The 18,143-nt window shown below is 45.4% G+C and overlaps 1 protein-coding gene across 3 annotated transcripts in view; it reads right to left on the minus strand.

Moving 5' to 3' along the window:
* Positions 1-17,780, minus strand: part of ANKRD13C (ankyrin repeat domain 13C) — a 57,281-nt gene extending 39,501 nt beyond the window's left edge. The window contains exon 1 of one of the 3 annotated variants that reach the window (XM_072649829.1): positions 16,982-17,780. In XM_072649829.1, the coding sequence (XP_072505930.1) occupies positions 16,982-17,384 (403 nt within the window). In that variant the 5' untranslated portion in view covers positions 17,385-17,780. The remainder of the gene's footprint in view (positions 1-16,981) is intronic. The other 2 variants (XM_072649827.1, XM_072649828.1) reach the window with 2 other exon arrangements.
* Between the last annotated feature and the right edge of the window lie 363 nt (positions 17,781-18,143).

Below are 18,143 nucleotides of genomic sequence, written 5' to 3' on the forward strand. Positions count from 1 at the left end.
AGCACTAAGAAAAACGCTGTTCCACTACAGGTCCGGCCCCAGAGAGCCAGAGTTAGTGCAGATAAGCAATGAGCCAGAAACAAGTCGTACCCCAAGTCTTGCAAAGAAACTGTACCATCAAATTAAACAAGCAAATTCAATGAGGTCAGAAGAGGCAGGTTGTTAGGAACTCAGGGATAAGAAGGTTAAGGAGATCTGGAAACAGAACTTAAGTTAGAAGCGACCACCTCCTAAATGTGAGGAAAAAACGTTCTAAGTGAATGTGTGTGGATGTGGATCTTTCACTCGATAGCTGGGATGGTAACAAACTCTCCCCAACCTTACACAGCACTGGGACGTTCAGCTCTCTCCTGCAACTCCTGCACAGAATGCTGTGGACTACGATGACCTCTATATGGATCCTTGCCAAACACCAAGCGCCTTGAGGGTAAGTAGGGACGCATCTTAGCTAAGTGTTTGATCTCTTCAGTCCTTTACCAAACATCCTGCAGACAGGAGCTACTTTTAAAATGTGTTTGCCATAAAAAAAAAAAAATACTATCCACTTCCAGGAAGAGAAGCAATAAACTGTGAATGCAGATTGAAGGACACTTGTTTTTTACTTTATTTTCCTTGGTTTGCGTGCATGTGCTTTCTTTTGCAATATGGGTAATAAAGAAATACGCCTCGCATGACTTCACATATATAATCGATATACTGCTTGCCTTCTTGAGGGATGGGGGAGAAGGAGAGAGAATTTGAAAAGTCAAAATTTTTTAAATGAATATTTAAAAAATATCACATGTAACTGAAAGATATTTAGCAAAATAATTTTTTTAATGAAAAAAATATATGAATAAGATCAATTAGCCAGCTAGGTGGCTCAGCGAATGGAGCACCGGACCTGCGATCAGGAAAGCCTGAATTCCAATCTGGCCTCAGGCACTTCTACCAGCAGGGACTCTGGACAAGTCATTTAGCCTCTGCTTGAGTTTCCTAAATAAGAGCCCCCACCCCCACTGTTGTGAGGATCAAATGAGATCATCGTCAAGCACTTAGCACAGGGCCGGGCATGTAGTTGGCACTTAAGAAACCTTAGCCACGATGATAAGGATGATGACAAAATTAATTATAAACAATGAAGATGCAATCCTACCAGGTACTCCATGTACGCTGTTGGTAGAGAAGGCAACATGGAGGCATAAAACAATAAGCACAAAAGCAACTCAGACCTTTGTCCCAAGGATGGCAAAGCCAGCAGGGAATCCTGAGGATGAGGCAGAAGCAGAGGAGGAAGGGGGAGGGAGAGGAGACTCATTTCTACAAAGATATTCATTAACAGCATTATTCTTAACAGGGAATATTCCTATTATTGTGTATAGTACTTGGAAACTGGCCCGATAAATACTGCTATATAAATGCAATGGCCTAAGAAATGACAAATATAAGGAATTAGGAGGAAGAGGGGAAGACACAGGATGTGCTCCATATATTGGAAAAAGTAGAGTCAGCATACATGAATACAGCTATGTAAGTAATGAAGATTGCTTCCAACTCCAGAAAAAAGCCCAGAATTAGACATTCACAAAGACAATGAGAAACAAAAAGGATGCTGGTAATGGTTTTAAGTGGTTAATTTTTGCTGCGTAGTCATTTCAGTCAGTCGTCCTCAAATCTCATGATCCCGTTTGGGAATTTCTTGGCGAAAATACCAAGGTGGCTTGCCATTTCTTTCTCCAGCTCATTTTCCAGATAAGGAATTGAGGCTGACCGGGTTACCTGACTTGCCCCAAGTCACACAGCTTCTAAGTGTTTAAGGCCAAATTGGAACTCAGTTCTTTCCACTTTACCATCCAACCAAGCAATATATAAACAATTCTGTAGGATCAATTTTTGTTCCGGTTTCTGTACCTGAAAATTACTAACTTCAGAAGTTTTTTAAAATTAAATGTTGTTGAATGAACAGAACTTTCTTAGGCACCAGGTAAAGGACTTGTCGACATCAAGTGTTCCCCTTAAATTCAAACAACATTCACATATTCCCCATGGGAAGGAGAGTTCAGAAAGGCAGTACAGTCACATGGCTAGAGAATGAGTCAGCAGACATGGGTTCAAATGTCACTGCAAACACAACAGCTACATAACTGTGGAAAGCTGCCCAAACGCGCATGAGTTTGGTGGCAAAATGAAGGAGCGCTGGGCCTGCATTCAGGAAGATCTGTGACCCTGGGCAGGGCACTTAACCTGTTTGCCTCAGTCTCCCCAAGTCAACATAACAAAAATGGCAATTCTACCTAAATTATTTATTCAGTGTCATACCAATCAAGCTACCAGATAATTTTATAGAGCTAGAAAAAAATAACAAAATTCATCTGAAAGAACAAAAGGTCAAGAACAGTAAGGGAATCAATGAAAACCATTTGAAGGGAAAAACCTATGAAAACTTACATGAACTGATGCAAAGTGAAGTGAGCAGGTTTTTCCTTCACTTGTATAACTGATCATATAGCTTGCCTTTCTCAAGGGTAGGGGAGATCAAGCAGGAAGAAAGGAGAGAATTTGGAACTCAAGATTTAAAAAAAAAATGAATGCTAAAAATAAATTTTAAATTTTAAAAAATACTTTATAACTTCCCTCCCCACAAAAACAAAACAAACAAAAAAAAACCAGCAGCTCCCAAAACACCACAGAGCATGAGGTCAGATTAGTGCAGACTACAATTGAAATGCTCACCCCCTGTTCTAAGGGACCACTTAACGTAGCCAAGTAATGTACTAGCTTTTTGGGCTGCTGTCTGATAATTCTAACTCCTACTTAGCACCCAGAGTCAACTAGAATCATCAGATCCTTTTCAAAACTGCTATCTAACCACGTCCCTGGGGCCTCCCACTCCCTCCATCAGTGCACCCTTGAACCATTCATGACTAAACTATTCTTGGACTCTGCGCATCCAAATCACAAAAAATACACTGGATTGTATTGTCTAATCAGTATCTTTCCACCTTCCTTCTCAATCAGAATAGCATGAGACATGTTAGCAAAAGCTTAGGAGAACACAGGTTAATTCCCCAGTTTAAGCCAGGACACATTCAACTAACAGGAGACGTTCAGTAACAAAGATTAGAGCCGGAACTTGAACACAGGTCATCTGACCACAAGCCTGGCATTTTATTCACTGTCATGCTAATAATACTGTAAGAGATTAAGGAAACCAAGCTTACAACAGGTTATTAATGCACACCTCATGTGTGACCTCAACTAGTTGTGAATAACTTTTTTCCTTTACCAAGTCAAAAGTCAGTCTTAGATGTAAATGGTCAATGACCCTTTAAAATTATCAAAGGTTCTAATAGCAAAATTTGCTATAACTACTTCTATCCCTGACTCCACAATAAAGAACCTCTCATCACTGCTGTATAATCTACATCAATCCCACTGAGTCACTTAAGAGTTAGTCTCAAAGACACACACACTATTATCTGGTTCGTCAGTGTGGTGTGATGGTAGCACGGCGGATAGAGTACCAAGCCTCAGGTCAGAAAGACTCATCTTCCCGAGTTCAAATTCTGCCTTAGAGAGGTCAAGGAAGCCAATGACAACGTGGAGGTTATGAGAGGTTCCAAGGACTATATGCACAGGGCAGCCGGCAGTCCAGAGGACAGAGCCCTGGGCCTGGAGCCAATCTCAGACATTTACTAGCTAGGTGACTTTCCACATGTCACTTAATTTCCTCATCTCTACGATGAGCTAGAGAAGAAAATGGCAAACCATTCTGTGTATCTCTGCCAAGAAAACCCCACACTGAGTCTTGAAGAGTTAGATGCAATGAAAATATCACTAGATCTGGAGTCAAGTTCTGGGTTCAAATTCTACCTCTGACAGTTATTAACTGTGTAAAAATAATACACAAATCACTATGCTACATCTGTAAAAATAACTACTTGTGCTATCTACTTAGCAGTTACTGTGAAGGAAATCTTTATTAAAGTGCCATGTAAATATGAATTGCCATCATCTCATCACTGAAGCACGGGTACATTTCTTCTAATAATTATTTCACTAACACCTCAAGCAGTTTGGATAGAGTTGGGCTTAAAATCTGACAAACCTAGGTTTAAATCTTACCCTGATATGGACCAGCTATCTGACCAAATCGTGTCCCTAGAGAAACTCCCTACACTTTAGTAGAGAAAAGTTGAGCTCCCTACACTGATTAAGTAACAAATCCTCCATGTATTTGCATAAAGCAAAATAAGTAATTATGAAATACTGATTCCCAAATTAGCTATTTTTCTAGCAATCCTTACTGGATATTTTTCTGCCAAAAAAAGAAGTTTTATCTCCAAAGACACACAATTTAGATCATGCAATCACTTAAGCACAGACAAAATCTTCAAATAGTAAGAGTCACAGTTGATACAATTTCTTCAAGAATTAAAGCAAAATTAAAAAAAAAAAAAGTTTTAGAAAAGTGTCCCAATAGCTGAACTCAAATATTTGGATCATAAACACAGACAAATCAAAAATTCTTCTCTAAGCACAAAATGGGTGGACATATTCTGAAACTAGAATTGATGACTGACCACAGTCTACAGCAATCAATGCACACTTATTTACCCATGCCAGGTCCATGAGCTAAGCAGACCTACCTTCAAGTAGAGGCAACATTCAGAGGAACGAGTCACACAAAAATCTGGGGAGAAAGGTCCTGCTGCTGGGATCAGGAAGGATTTCATGGAGAAAGAAGACAGCCTTTGAGCTGAGCCTTGGGGTGAAGATTGGTGCAAAATGAATCAGAGTAAACAGGAACAGCAGGGTAACCCTAGCCAAGGACCCACCGTGACTCCTGAACAAGGCTGCATGCTGCCCCACTCCGGAGAGTCAATGGACTCCCGAAGTTTGGGGTGTGGTCAACTCAAGACTTTGTTTTGCTTGATTATAGATATCTGTTAGAAAGATTTTGTGTTCCTCTTCTTAACAGGGGATAAGAGCAGGAAGAAAAAGAAATGTTTTGCTAGTTAAAAAAAAAACAAAACACCATATACCTATGACCACCCAAAAAAAGTTGATTAATAGTTCTACAAGAAGTCATTTCGGAAGCCACGTGCCTACTGATCATGTGTACAGAGTAAAGGTTCAAACTACATACTAAATTAGAATAAAGGATAAAAATGGGGGGAAATGAGTTCATTATAATAGTTCCAACATGAACTACTTGCTTAGACTGCTGACCTTCCCTTTGAACTTCCTGAAAAATCAAAAGTTGGCGGAGTAGGAAGACACACATACGCTAGCTCCGAACCCACAGCCCATAAATTACCTGTAAAGAAGAACTCCCAACAAATTCTGGAGCAGCAGAAGCTGCAGAACAATGGAGCAGAGGAGATTTATGTTCCAGAGAGCCTGAAAACCTCTCGCAAAAGGTCCTTCGCGCCCCAGACCGGGAGCAGAGCCGAGCCCAGCCCTGCCTCGGCCGCGCAGCACCCAGAGGAGCAGATCCGAGCAGGCTCCAGGGACAGAATCTCCAGCAGCCGCTGGTCCCTCCACCCATAGGCCCCAAAGGTTGGTGAGAGGGTCTTCTCGGCTTGCCGAGAGGGGAGTGGAGTGCCCCCATAACTCAGGCCCCCTCAGGAGGCAGCAGCGGAGGTGGGAGCAGACCTGGGCTCCCCAAGCAGGCAGGAGCTCAGATCCATTGTTGAAGGTCTCTGCATAAACCCCCTGAGGGAATCGAGCCAGTGAGGTGGCCCTGCCCCCACCTGAGCACCTGAACTTAATCTCACACTGAATAGCAGCCCCGCCCCCGCCCAAAGCCCTAAGGCTGGGAAGCAGTATTTGAGTCTCAGACCCCAAGCACTGGCTGGGAGGATCTGGAGGCCAAGTGGGTGTGAAGAGAATATTCAGAAGTCAAGTCACTGGCTGGGAAAATGCCCAGAAAAGGGGAAAAAAATAAGACTATAGAAGGTTACTTTCTTGGTGAACAGGTATTTCCTCCCTTCCTTTCTGATGAGGAAGAACAATGCTTACCATCAGGGAAAGACACAGAAGTCAAGCCTTCTGTATCCCAGCCCACTCAATGGGCTCAGGCCATGGAAGAGCTCAAAAGGATTTTGAAAATCAAGTTAGAGAGGTGGAGGAAAAACTGGGAAGAGCAATGAGAGACATGCAAGCAAAGCATGAAAAACAAGTAAACACCCTGCTAAAGGAGACCCAAAAAAATGCTGAAGAAAATAACACCCTGAAAAATAGGCTAACTCAACTGGCAAAAGAGGTTCAAAAAGCCAAAGAGGAGAAGAATGCTTTAAAAAGCAGAATTAGCCAAATGGAAAAGGAGGTTCAAAAGCTCACTGAAGAAAATAGTTCTTTCAAAATTAGAATGGAACAGATGGAGGCTAATGACTTTATAAGAAACCAAGAAATCACAAAACAAAACCAAAAGAATGAAAAAATGGAAGATAATGTGAAATATCTCATTGGAAAAACAACTGACCTGGAAAACAGATCCAGGAGAGACAATTTAAAAATTATGGGACTACCTGAAAGCCATGATCAAAAAAAGAGCCTAGACATCATCTTTCATGAAATTACCCAGGAAAACTGCCCTGAGATTCTAGAACCAGAGGGCAAAATAAATATTCAAGGAATCCACAGATCACCGCCTGAAAGAGATCCCAAAAGAGAAACTCCTACGAACATTGTGGCCAAATTCCAGAGTTCCCAGGTCAAGGAGAAAATATTGCAAGCAGCTAGAAAGAAACAATTCAAGTATTGTGGAAATACAATCAGGATAACACAAGATCTAGCAGCCTCTACGTTAAGGGATCAAAGGGCATGGAATAGGATATTCCAGAAATCAAAGGAACTAGGACTAAAACCAAGAATCACCTACCCAGCAAAACTGAGTATAATATTTCAGGGGAAAAAATGGTCTTTCAATGAAATAGAGGACTTTCAAGCATTCTTGATGAAAAGACCAGAGCTGAAAAGAAAATCTGACTTTCAAACACAAGAATGAAGAGAACCATGAAAAGGTGAACAGCAAAGAGAAGTCATAAGGGACTTACTGAAGTTGAACTGTTTACATTCCTACATGGAAAAATAATATTTGTAACTCTTGAAACTTGTCAGTATCTGGGTACTGGGTGGGATTACACACACACACACGCACACACACATAGAGACAGAGTGCACAGAGTGAACTGAACAGGATGGGATCATATCTTAAAAAAACGAAATCAAGCAGTAAGAGAGAAATATATTGGGAGGAGAAAGGGAGAAATGGAATGGGGCAAACTATCTCTCACAAAAGAAGCAAGCAAAAGACTTTAGTGGAGGGAAAAAGAGGGGAGGTGAGAGAAAAACATGAAGTTTACTCTCATCACATGCCACTAAAGGAAGGAATAAAATGCACACTCATTTTGGTAGGAAAACCTATCTTACAGTACAGGAAAGTGAGGGATAAGGAGATAAGCAGGGTGGGGGGGAGGATGGAAGGGAGGGCATGGGGAGGAGGGAGCAATTTGAGGTCAACGCTCATGGGGAGGGACAGGATTAAAAGAGAGAATAGAAGTAATGGGGGACAGGATAGGATGGAGGGAAATATAGTTAGTCTTATACAACACAACTACTATGGAAGTCATTTGCAAAACTACACAGATATGGCCTATACTGAATTGCTTGCCTTCCAAAGGGAAGGGGTGGGGAGGGAGGGAGGAAGAGAAGTTGGAACTCAAAGTTTTAGGAACAACTGTCGAGTACTGTTCTTGCTACTAGGAAACAAGAAATACAGGTAAAGGGGTACAGAAAGTTATTTGGTCCTACAGGACAAAAGAGAAGATGGAGACAAGGGCAGAGAGGGATGATAGAAGAGAGGGCAGATTGGTGATAGGGGCAATTAGAATGCTTGGTATTTTGGGGTGGGGGGAGGGGACAAAAGGGGAGAAAATTTGGAACCCAGAATTTTGTGAAAATGAATGTTAAAAGTTAAATAAAAAATAAATTTTTTAAAAAAAGCAAAAAAAACAATCAAAAGTTGGCAAAAATGACAATAACAAGCCCCATTTGGGGAGAAATTTAATCTGTAAAAACTGTCACCTCGACAAGGAAGCGTCTCAAACAACTTCACACAATTTCCCTTCAAGGCCAAAAGAAACCCTTGGGCATCTGCAAAACATCTCAAGGGATAACGGGAGAACAAGGGCCTCAGGAGAACTGGAGCCCAGGCCTTCCTCTAAAAGAAACACTGAGCCTAAGAAGGGGGAGGCACCGGCCTGCGCCTGCGCCTGCTGCTGCTTCCCTTCCACCCTCCCAAAAAGCTTACTCTGAAACCCAGGCAACCTTGCTAAGTCAACAGGAAGTCACACCTTCACCAAACTTAGCTGAAAAACTAGGGTTATTCCAAGAGGCATGAACACGCGTATGGAAATCAGAGCAGGAGGAGAGTTCACAGTTGTTGGAGAACTTTGCATATTCATGACAGCAGGACAAAGCGACGAGGGGACAGCAGGAAGGGACAAGACGTGGGAAGGGGAAAGGTGTAGTCAAGGTGGGAAAAGGACAAAACCTTTCCTGACTGAGAGGAGAAAGGTCGTGGCATTCTTTTCCCTTAGGACCTGCTAGACTCTGAAGAAAGCAGGGTCCGTTTATCTGCAAGGGACCCCAGCAGCACAAGCGTTCTCCCAGCTTGTCACGGACTGGCTTGTGCCTGTCCTGCCTCCCAAGGACACGAAGGAAATCGAATCCAGCTTGGGGTGCAATGGCATAGTATGTCAGCTCAAGCCAGGTTTCGTCCCTGGCACATTAAGAGCCTCCCGCATGCTTCTGGAAAGGTTAAATCGGATTCAGGGAAACAGGTATCATGGTTTCCCAATCTCTGCTGCTTCCAGCTAAGTGGACAGATTACTTTCTCAACTTCCTTAGACCTGTAGCACAATTCTCCCCACCCTCCTCTGTGCCAGCCCTGCCACTGGGAAGTCCATGAGGAGGGGAGTTGTTTCTTTACTGAGTTTGTATTCCAAGCACCTAAGAGTGCTTTACATCCAGTAATCACTTCGTAAAAATTTTCTTTCATTACCTAGTGACCAACCATCTTAAATTTTCTTAACTCCATCTTTTTGATCAACACAACCCCCTTTCCCATGCCCTTCAATCACACAGCACCATAGGTATCCCTCCCCTGGACTTCCCGGATTCCAAATGACCAAACTTCCAACTTCCCATTTCTCATCACGGCCCCATCTCCTTCCATTTCCCATCCTCTCTCACACACCACTCTTCATTCCCATCCAGTGAGCCTCTTCTCCCTACTTTCCAATACTCATCTACTTTGGTGCCTTTTGTCTCTATGCTAGCCTTAAAATAATGGCGTGTCACTTTAATGTATCTCTGTCTGGACCTAGAATTCCTTTCCAAATCAAAGAAGTTCAGGAGGGGTGTCTCAGTTGGGCTTCAAAGGACTGTGAAGAATTCTGCAAGTGAAGACATTCCAGAAATAAGGGACAGCAGAAACAAAGCAATGAAACATGACAAAAGTCACTTATGGCAGGTCGTCGGATGGCTCAGTGGGGAGAGTGCAGGTCTGAGAACACTGAAGCTTTTTAAGCAGATAAATACTATAATCAGAGCTACATACTAGTAAGATTAGTCTGGAAGTGGCACTAAAAGAATGACTTGAAAGGAGGGTGGAGCCTAGAGCACCTGTTAGGCCAGCGCAGTCCTATGGTGGCAGTGAGTAAAAGGAGAAGATGGAATAAATGTAAATTGATGCCAGATGAGAGACACTGTTGGAAGTCAATAGGCAAAGAGCAGCTGAAGCCAGGACAGGAGAAGAAAGGAAGACACATTAGAGGAACACCCTTGCATGAGTGAAATGACTGGAATCTGTGATTGGGGCTGAGAGTACAGAAGTTCAGTTGGTAAGTGGGTAAGGCTGAGAGATGACCTCTCTGATACATGGCTGAAATGCAGGGAAGGATTCTGAAATAAGGAAGCTGAAAGGGGCTATGGGTGAAGCTTATTACCATTCCACTCCCAGGGCTTTCTTGCTACACAGAAGGCCCCCAGATCTAATTTTCCAGCTATAATCCCTTCCCAAAACTCCAGCTCCCCACTTCTAACAGTCTGCTGAACACAAGAGGGCGGCGATAAAAATACGAATCTGGGAGTCAGCAGACCTAGGTTCCAATTCTCTGCCATAGAAATGCCCATTAATCTCTCTGGGTTTCCATTTCTTTTTCTGTAAAAGGAGGGGAGGAGCCAAGATGCTTGTAAGGTGGTTTTAATGCTTCTCAGTGCCGCCAGGACATCCCCCTCATATGCACTGACTTTTAACATGTCCAAAACAGAAATCACCTAACAAAACCTGCCCTACCACCACTTCCCAAATCACTAAAGCTTACCCATATATAAAATAGTACACATGCGCATGAGCAAAAACCTACATGCATACCCCTCCAAATCCTCTTATGCTCGTGGTAGAAGGGACTGGCCCATTACACTGTCTGATCAGGTTTCTAGTTTGGGTAATTTCAAGATACATGATTTCATGGTGATGAAACATAAATGATTTTCCTCCCCAAACAAAACATACCGTGTGAGATCATCATACTTCAGTCATGACCTCATCTGGCGTTTTTTTAGCAAAGATCCTGGAGTGGTTTGCCACTTCCTTCTCCAGTTCACTTCACAGATGAGGAAACTGAAGTAATCAGAGTTCTATAACTTGCGCCAGATTTGAATTCAGGTCTTCCTCACACACATTCTACTCAATGCTTTCATAATTGAAAACACAGCATTTTATGGCTAAGAATCACCAGGGGGACGGCTGTAACAGAACACTGTAAGAAACGACAAGCAGGATGATTTCAAAAAAGCCTGTAAAGACTCCCAGGAACGGATGCAGAGTGAAGTGAGCGGAGCTAGGAGAACACTGCGCAGGTAAAAGCTGTATTCCACTGTGAAGAGCCCTGAATGACTCAGCAATAAAATAATGCAAGAATCTCAAAGAACTCATGATAAAAAATGCTACCCACCTCCAGGGAAAGAAATGGCGCTGTCTCGGTACTGACGGAAACAAATTATTTTTCTTTCTTTCTTCCCCTTTTTTTTGTTTTTGAGTCTTCTTTCAAAAAATGACTAATATGGAAATGTTTTATGTGATTGTACATATATAACTCATATCATATTGTTTACCTTTTCAGGAAGGGGAGAGAGAGAGGCCATTCTCTGACTCTTATTAAGTCTTAATCACTGAATGGGCTTTGTCTCAGTTGAACTGAGACCTGTTGAAGACCTTGGTTTGAGCCATCTCCAGTTGTCCTGGTCTGTGTCTGGTCATTGGACCCAGCTGGCTCCAGAGGAGAAAGTGTGGCTGAACTTACACAGTCCTCTCTTACTTATGTCATGTCATCGTCTCTCTGATGCCATGATCCTCTTCGAGAAAGGACAAATAAGGAAAAGCTATAGGAGCAAAGCCAGTTAGTGGTAGGAGTGACGCAAAGCTGAGGCATGGCAGGGTTTAATCAGTTATATGAAAGGGCTCAAGAGGGCAGTATAGCATAAAGCTGAACTGGTTCACCAAGGGGTTGAAATGAAGAGAGGAGAGTGTAGTAGGGCTAAAGAGAGAATTGAGGGGTGGAGGGACTGAAGGTTACAGGAAGCACACAGAGCAGTGTTTCCAGCACTGGAAGGCATAGGGATAGGTACAATGTCAACAGATAATAATTAGATGTGGAATTTCAGAGTCCATGAACAAAGATATCGTCCATCTGTGGGTGATGGAATGATCAAGAGTATGACCATGGCCGTGTGTGGCTGAGGTACACCAAAGAAGTAGGTCATGGGAAATCAGTAAAGGAACTAGGAATTAGCATTTGAGAAAATAATCTGTCTGTCCATCCATCCATCCACGCATCTCTGCTGAAGCACCCTACTATGAAAGCAGGAGTTGGGGAGGAAAAGTTGTGATTCAGGTGTTGAACTCATTAAGGAAGGAAGGGGAAAATCAATAGACAACAGTAACCAGGATTTTGATTGGGTATGAGCATCACTAAGTGACAGTGGCAGGGGGAGAACCTGCTAGTGGTAATAAGGCATAAAGAGCATTCCAACTCCTCCACTTTGACCAATGAGTTAGAAATCAAAATGTAGCTGGAAAGGCATGGGAGGCTATGTCATCGGGTGGAATTCAGCTCTCAGTAAAAACCAGAAATGAGAAAGAAAAAGATTTAGGATGATGGGCTTGTTGTCTATGGTACAGGCATTTCAGAGGGCACAGTGGGAGGGGTGGGTGGCTTTGGGGTAGGGAGGGTTTGAAGGGAATAGGAATAAGAAATCTGGCAGTAAAGGATAAGATGAGGATTTGAATGACGACCTACACCATTCAGAATTACTGGGATGTAAAAGGTATAATCAGAGGAGAGTTGGTTAATTATTAAAGGAAAATTTTAGATGGACCAAAAAAACAAGAGGAAAAAAACTTCAAAGGGCTCACTGTAAAGTCTTAAATACAACTACATAAAAATAGAACAGATACCTGATGTGAAAGGTCATGGAAAAAATATAACAAGGAAACCTAACCCTAATCCTAAATTCATAGTAGCATTATCTGTAATCATAAAATTTAGGGAAATATATATCCAATGATTGGGGAAAAGCTAAACACACATGATTACAATGGAAAATTACTGCACTGTAGGGAATGACAAATATAAAGAATTCTATGAGACACGGGAAGGTTTATACAAAGCAACAGAAAAGAAAACAAAACCCAAAGATCAATAAACACACACAGACTTACAAGAATGAAGATGACACTAGAAAGGGACAAAGCTCAGAGTACAATTGGCAGTGTTGATCCTAAATGACTAAATAAAGCACATGTACTTTGTTATCAAAATAATAAAGTACAAGAACTGAAAGTTACATGGAGCAATCACGTAATGCGTCATTTTGCTTACCTTTTCAAAAGAAACTCTGGGAAGAGGGGAACTGGGAAGTCATACTGATGTGTAACCAAAAAAAAAACTTTCATTTGAAATGAAATTTTTCAAATATAAATTGCTGGGGCTTTTTAACTTAAAAAAAAAAACTAATACAATCAGAATGCATGAAGATAAGTATAGCATTCAGAACAAGATCAAAAGAACAATAGACTATTCTGTTCTGGTCATATCCGTATCCTGGTACACTTCAAAAGTGACTCAATAACAAGATGGTGAGGGGTGTCAAACCATATCGCATAAGAAAGAGCTGAAGGAACCAGAGATATAGATCTTGTTAAAGATTTAAGGAGTTCTATGATGTGTGAGAAGAAATATACTTTATGCAGCAGGTGTACAGGGCAGAATTAGGAAGACTAGAGAGGGAAGCAAAATTTAGCTCCCTATTATATAAGCCAGAATATTTTAAACTGTCCAATTATCACAGAGACTGCTTTTAAAAAGAGTGAGCTCCTAAGTCAGGCAGCTGGCATTTATTAAATGTCTATGAGGTGCTGAGCTCTGAGGATCCAAAGAAAAAATGTCTATCTGTGAAAAACATCACAGAAGGGATTCCCACACTGAATGGAACGCTGAATTAGCTAGTCTAAGGTCCCCGGTAACAGAGGCAAGACTCTAATTAACTACTTTGAATTTTGTTTGCATATGACATTAGACTGATTACATTAAGACCCAGACCATCACAGAACCTCCTAGAAGCTTGATGGGAAGGAAAAGATTTTGGCTTACTGAACAGGAAGTTGGTGAAGAATGTTTAATGCCCACATTCCAACATGGGTTTGGATGGATGCCCTTCAGGGCTTGTCCTACAAGTCAGGACAGACAGCCAAGATGTACACTGAGATCAGCACTAAGTTGATGAGGGAGGAGAGAGTGGGTCAGACAGCTTTTAAGAAATTGTCAAGTTCTTATTGGCCCTAAATTTCCCATGGAAGCAAATACCTACTGATCTTTTCCATATGAAGACCTTACTGTTTTGCTACATGACATAAGCATGTTTCTGAGGAACTGGAAATGAGCGTCGCCTAGAGAGCAATAGAGGGGCACATGGCAGGAGGGAGTGAGCAAGCTGCTGCAAAGCCTAACAAGAAAGCCCAAAAATGAACTATCAAGGGCATCATGGAACCTTGTGGGGGAAAAGCCAGCCTGATCAAAAGGCAAAGTTGTGCAGGTGGCACTCTCATAGTGGGGGAGAGTAAGGAGGGCCTTCAGTACATCAGGTGAATCCCATGGGACAAAACATTTGAGAGAACATGAACAAGAGAAAAGCAAGAGGCGGAGGGCGCGGAGAACCGGGATCTGCAGCCTATCAAGAAATGTACACAGCTCCTTAATTAGGAGGGCTCTCTAGGTAAATCAATATTTAAGGGCAAGAAGCACGTATTATTTATCTTTGTACCTCTCTTACAACAGAACAGTGCCTTGTATTTTTTAACACTTATCTACATCCTTATAGAAGGATAATATCTTCAAAATTTAAATAAATTATCAGGACTAGCAATAAGTGTTCTCCATCAATACCTTTCTACACCAGAGAAGTAAGAGATCACAAACCACTGAAGTGGAGCTATCCTCCCCTACAGTATGTTAGCAACGTAAGAAGAAAAAGAACCTAACAACATTTACATGTGCAAGCAATGGGTACGAAACTGCATTAATATTGAAACAGAAACAAGAGGCAAAGATACATTACACACAAGGCAAACAAACACATCTGTCATAAACAAAGAGGAACAATTAAAGGAAAACAGTTTAAAAGACGACCAGAGATTGAATCATTTCTATTTCAACAAAACTGTAGATAAATACTGGGACTAGATGCTGCAAAGAAAGTTTAACCCTTAAATCCTAGCACTTCTGTGGATCATAAAACAAAATCAGTCGCCATGACATCAGTCTGTAAGTCACTGTCATATCTAATCCTCTCCAGTGAAAATGCAATGTTTTATTGGATCATGTATGGGGAATTCTGGCTAGTCAAATCTAGTCTAAATTACTCTAGCTCTACATGTGGGAAGTCTTGCCTAAATATTATACCAAGAAGGCTCACGATAACATCAGCAGCAACGGTCAGACATCTACTATGTGCGCAGCCTTCCACTAAAATCATCCAATGCCTCGCTGTGCCCTGGGGATGACTGGCTCCTGAAGAATTTGGAGGGGGCCAAGTTACAGTAGATCATAAAGGTAGAGCATGGACCCTTTCTCTCTTTCTCTGCTCCACTGGAGGATAATTCTAACTAAATTTAAAAAGACTAGTCACCAAGTTGGTCAAAAGGTAAGAAACATTTTGGGCATAGCAGCTCTGGAAAAACATCTTCCAGGACCCATTACTGCATTTATCATACTGATAAAAGCATGGAAATGATGCAGTTTTGAGGGGTTCTTTGAACCTCTCAAGAACCGGGGTGCAGGACAGGGTCATCTGGAAAGAATTCACCAATTCAAGCATTCTTTAAGTCAAGTTAGGTTTACTTTTATGCTATTCTGGGGACAAAAGCTCCACCTTAGAGGGGTACAGTTCAAAGTTTATATAAGGTAAACTATAGTTAAAATACAATGCCAGATATACAAATTAGATGACTCTGGGCAAGCAGTTTAAGAAGTCAGTTCTTAAAGAAAGGCACTTTTCGTATCTATGTCATCGCAGGTTTACCCAGAGTTCACCAGGAAAAGCCCAAGGGGGGACTACAGGAAGGTGTGGGTTTTAGGTGTGCTACATCACCAAGCGATGGCACCAATCAAGGTCTTGTTTGACCAGATAGGGGAGTACACAACGTCTAAGGATACACATGATGGACTCCTGTTCAGCACGCATATGAGGAGGCATGGAGTTGGAAAGATGATCCAGTGGCTACAAAGTATCTTCATGAGCCACCGCAAAGCCAGTTCAAACTAGTGACTCCTGCAGGTGGGACAAAGAGAAGTGTGCTGCTGGGCCCACGCAGGAGTAACTGTGGCATCCTTGGGCTGGGGAGAAACTGACAGACAGCGTTTGGAGTCCGGGGAGACACATGGTCTTGGAACTGCGGTCCGGGCACATGGGAACCCTAACTTGCATGAGCTCAGAACGACACAAAGATCAAACGTAACAGCGGTCACGGTCCAAATGGGCTAAAAAAGGTCTTGGTTACAGACCAATGACTTCGGGACACAATCCCCCTCCCATAATAACCGTGTCCTACATACAGTTAGTAGGGGATTACATAATCACCACTACTAACAGGCAGCACTGGGCTTTTTATTCTAACAATCCAAATGAAGAAACAAGGAAATAAAATAGTCTACGAAAAGAAAAAGTGTCATTTAAGTAACATTTTTGTCTGGATATGACGAATGAGAACAGGTAGGTGTGAACGAAACTGAAAGGTCTAAAACGTTCCAAAGTCAGTAAGCCAAGCACGGTGCGTGAAAATCGGGGCGCCGTACAAACAACACCGTGGCTGACAATCTCCAGCGGCCGGTCGGAGTTGGGGGCCCTGATCTTAGAAGCCATGCTACAGACGATCTCCTCCATCCCCAGCTCCGGCTCCTTGACCCCCCAACCTGCGCTCCGACGCTCGTCTCTGACGGGTGACAGGGTCTCTCCGGGGCTTGCCTTCGGGGCCAGCCGCCCGCGGGGCAGAAGGCAGGGAGCCCGTCACGACCTGGAGCCCCGCAGACGACCCGGGCCCCCCCGAACCGACGGGGCCCCGCCGGGCCGCACACGGGGCAGCTTCGGGCTCGCCCACCGCGGCCAACACACGAGCTGAGGGTGGTTCCGGTGGAGACCCACCCCAAGCTTTCCAGGGCTCGGACCGACGCCGGGCCTAGGCCCGAGACAAGGGCGGGGACCCGCTACGGCCAAGCCGGGCCCGCAGCACGGACGGAGCCCCCGCCGCCTGCGCCCCGAGAAGCACCCGACATCCCGAGGGGGCGGCCCGAGGAAGGCTGCGGGGGGGTGAGGGGGGTGAGAACCCGGGCCGGGGAGGGAGATTCCTGGGGGGGCCGCGGCGCCCCCCACTCACCGTGAAGGTCCTTCTGGCCGATGTGGTGCGTCCGGATGAGGGACGAGAGCCGCCGGACGTCTCCCTTGAACACGCACTCGTGCACGGGGTAGAGCGAGGGGCCCCGGCCGGGCTCCGAGGCGGCGGCGCCCACGGCGGAGGACGGGCAGCAGCCGGGGCCGGCCGGGGCCTGCGGCGGCCTGAGCCGCGGGCGGGGCTGCGGGGCCGCGAGGGGCGCGGGGTGGCCGTGGCCGTCGCGGGGCCCCTGCCGGCCCGCCTTGCCCCCGGCGCCGGCCCCGCGCGCCGCCGTGAAGGGCCCGGGGGCGGCGGCCGCCTCGTCGTCGCACGGCTCCAGCAGGTCGCCGTCCTCCTTGCCGCAGGGCTTCGGGTCCCTCCGCAGGGAGCGGATCTTCTCGCCGGTCATCGCCGCCGCCGCCGCCGCCGCCTCGGCCTCGGGCTCCGCGGACTCCGGGGGGCGCTCAGAGCAGCCGGGGCGGCAGCGCGGCGCAGCATCCACTCCCGCGGCGGCCCCGGGCCCGGCCCGCACGCATGTCCCGCCGCCGCAGCCCGTCCTGGGCTCGCCGGGGGGAGCTCGAGCCTCGCCTCCCGCCGCTCGGCTCACAGGCCGCGGCGGCCCGCGGCCATCTTGCCCTGCCCCCCTGCTCTCGCGAGAGCTCGGCAGAGGCGGGGAAGGGAGCGGGTCAGGAAACACCGCGAGAGGAGCGCGGCCTCGCGCCCCATGCCCTGCCGGCGGCTCTCGCCGAGGCGCTCGGGGCGGCAGCGGACCAGGGGCACGTGCCGAGCGCGCCCCGCCCCGCGACGTCCCGCCGGCCCCGCCCGAGAGCCTCTAGCGCGCCGGCCCCGAGGCCGGGATCGTGTGGGGCGCCGCCCCACCCCCACCTCCCCTCCGCGGGGCCGGAGCCTGTGTTACATCTCCCGGCCACCCGCGGCTCGGAATGTGACGTAATCGGCCGGAAGTGACGTTACCCAGCGGCTCCGCGCGCGCGACTTCGGCTGCGCTCGCCTAACGTGACGCACAGCGCGTGGCGAACGTGACGTCAGGCTTGCGAGGTTCTGAATGCGGCGCACCGGGAGGCAGGCCTCCGTCCAGGACCGCGGCCTCGGCCTCTCTCGAGCGCCAGCCGCGGGGCGGTGCATCTCGTGATGGTGAAAGACATGCCCA

The sequence above is a fragment of the Notamacropus eugenii genome, chromosome 2, assembly GCF_028372415.1.
Source record: "Notamacropus eugenii isolate mMacEug1 chromosome 2, mMacEug1.pri_v2, whole genome shotgun sequence".
NCBI lineage: Eukaryota > Metazoa > Chordata > Mammalia > Diprotodontia > Macropodidae > Notamacropus > Notamacropus eugenii.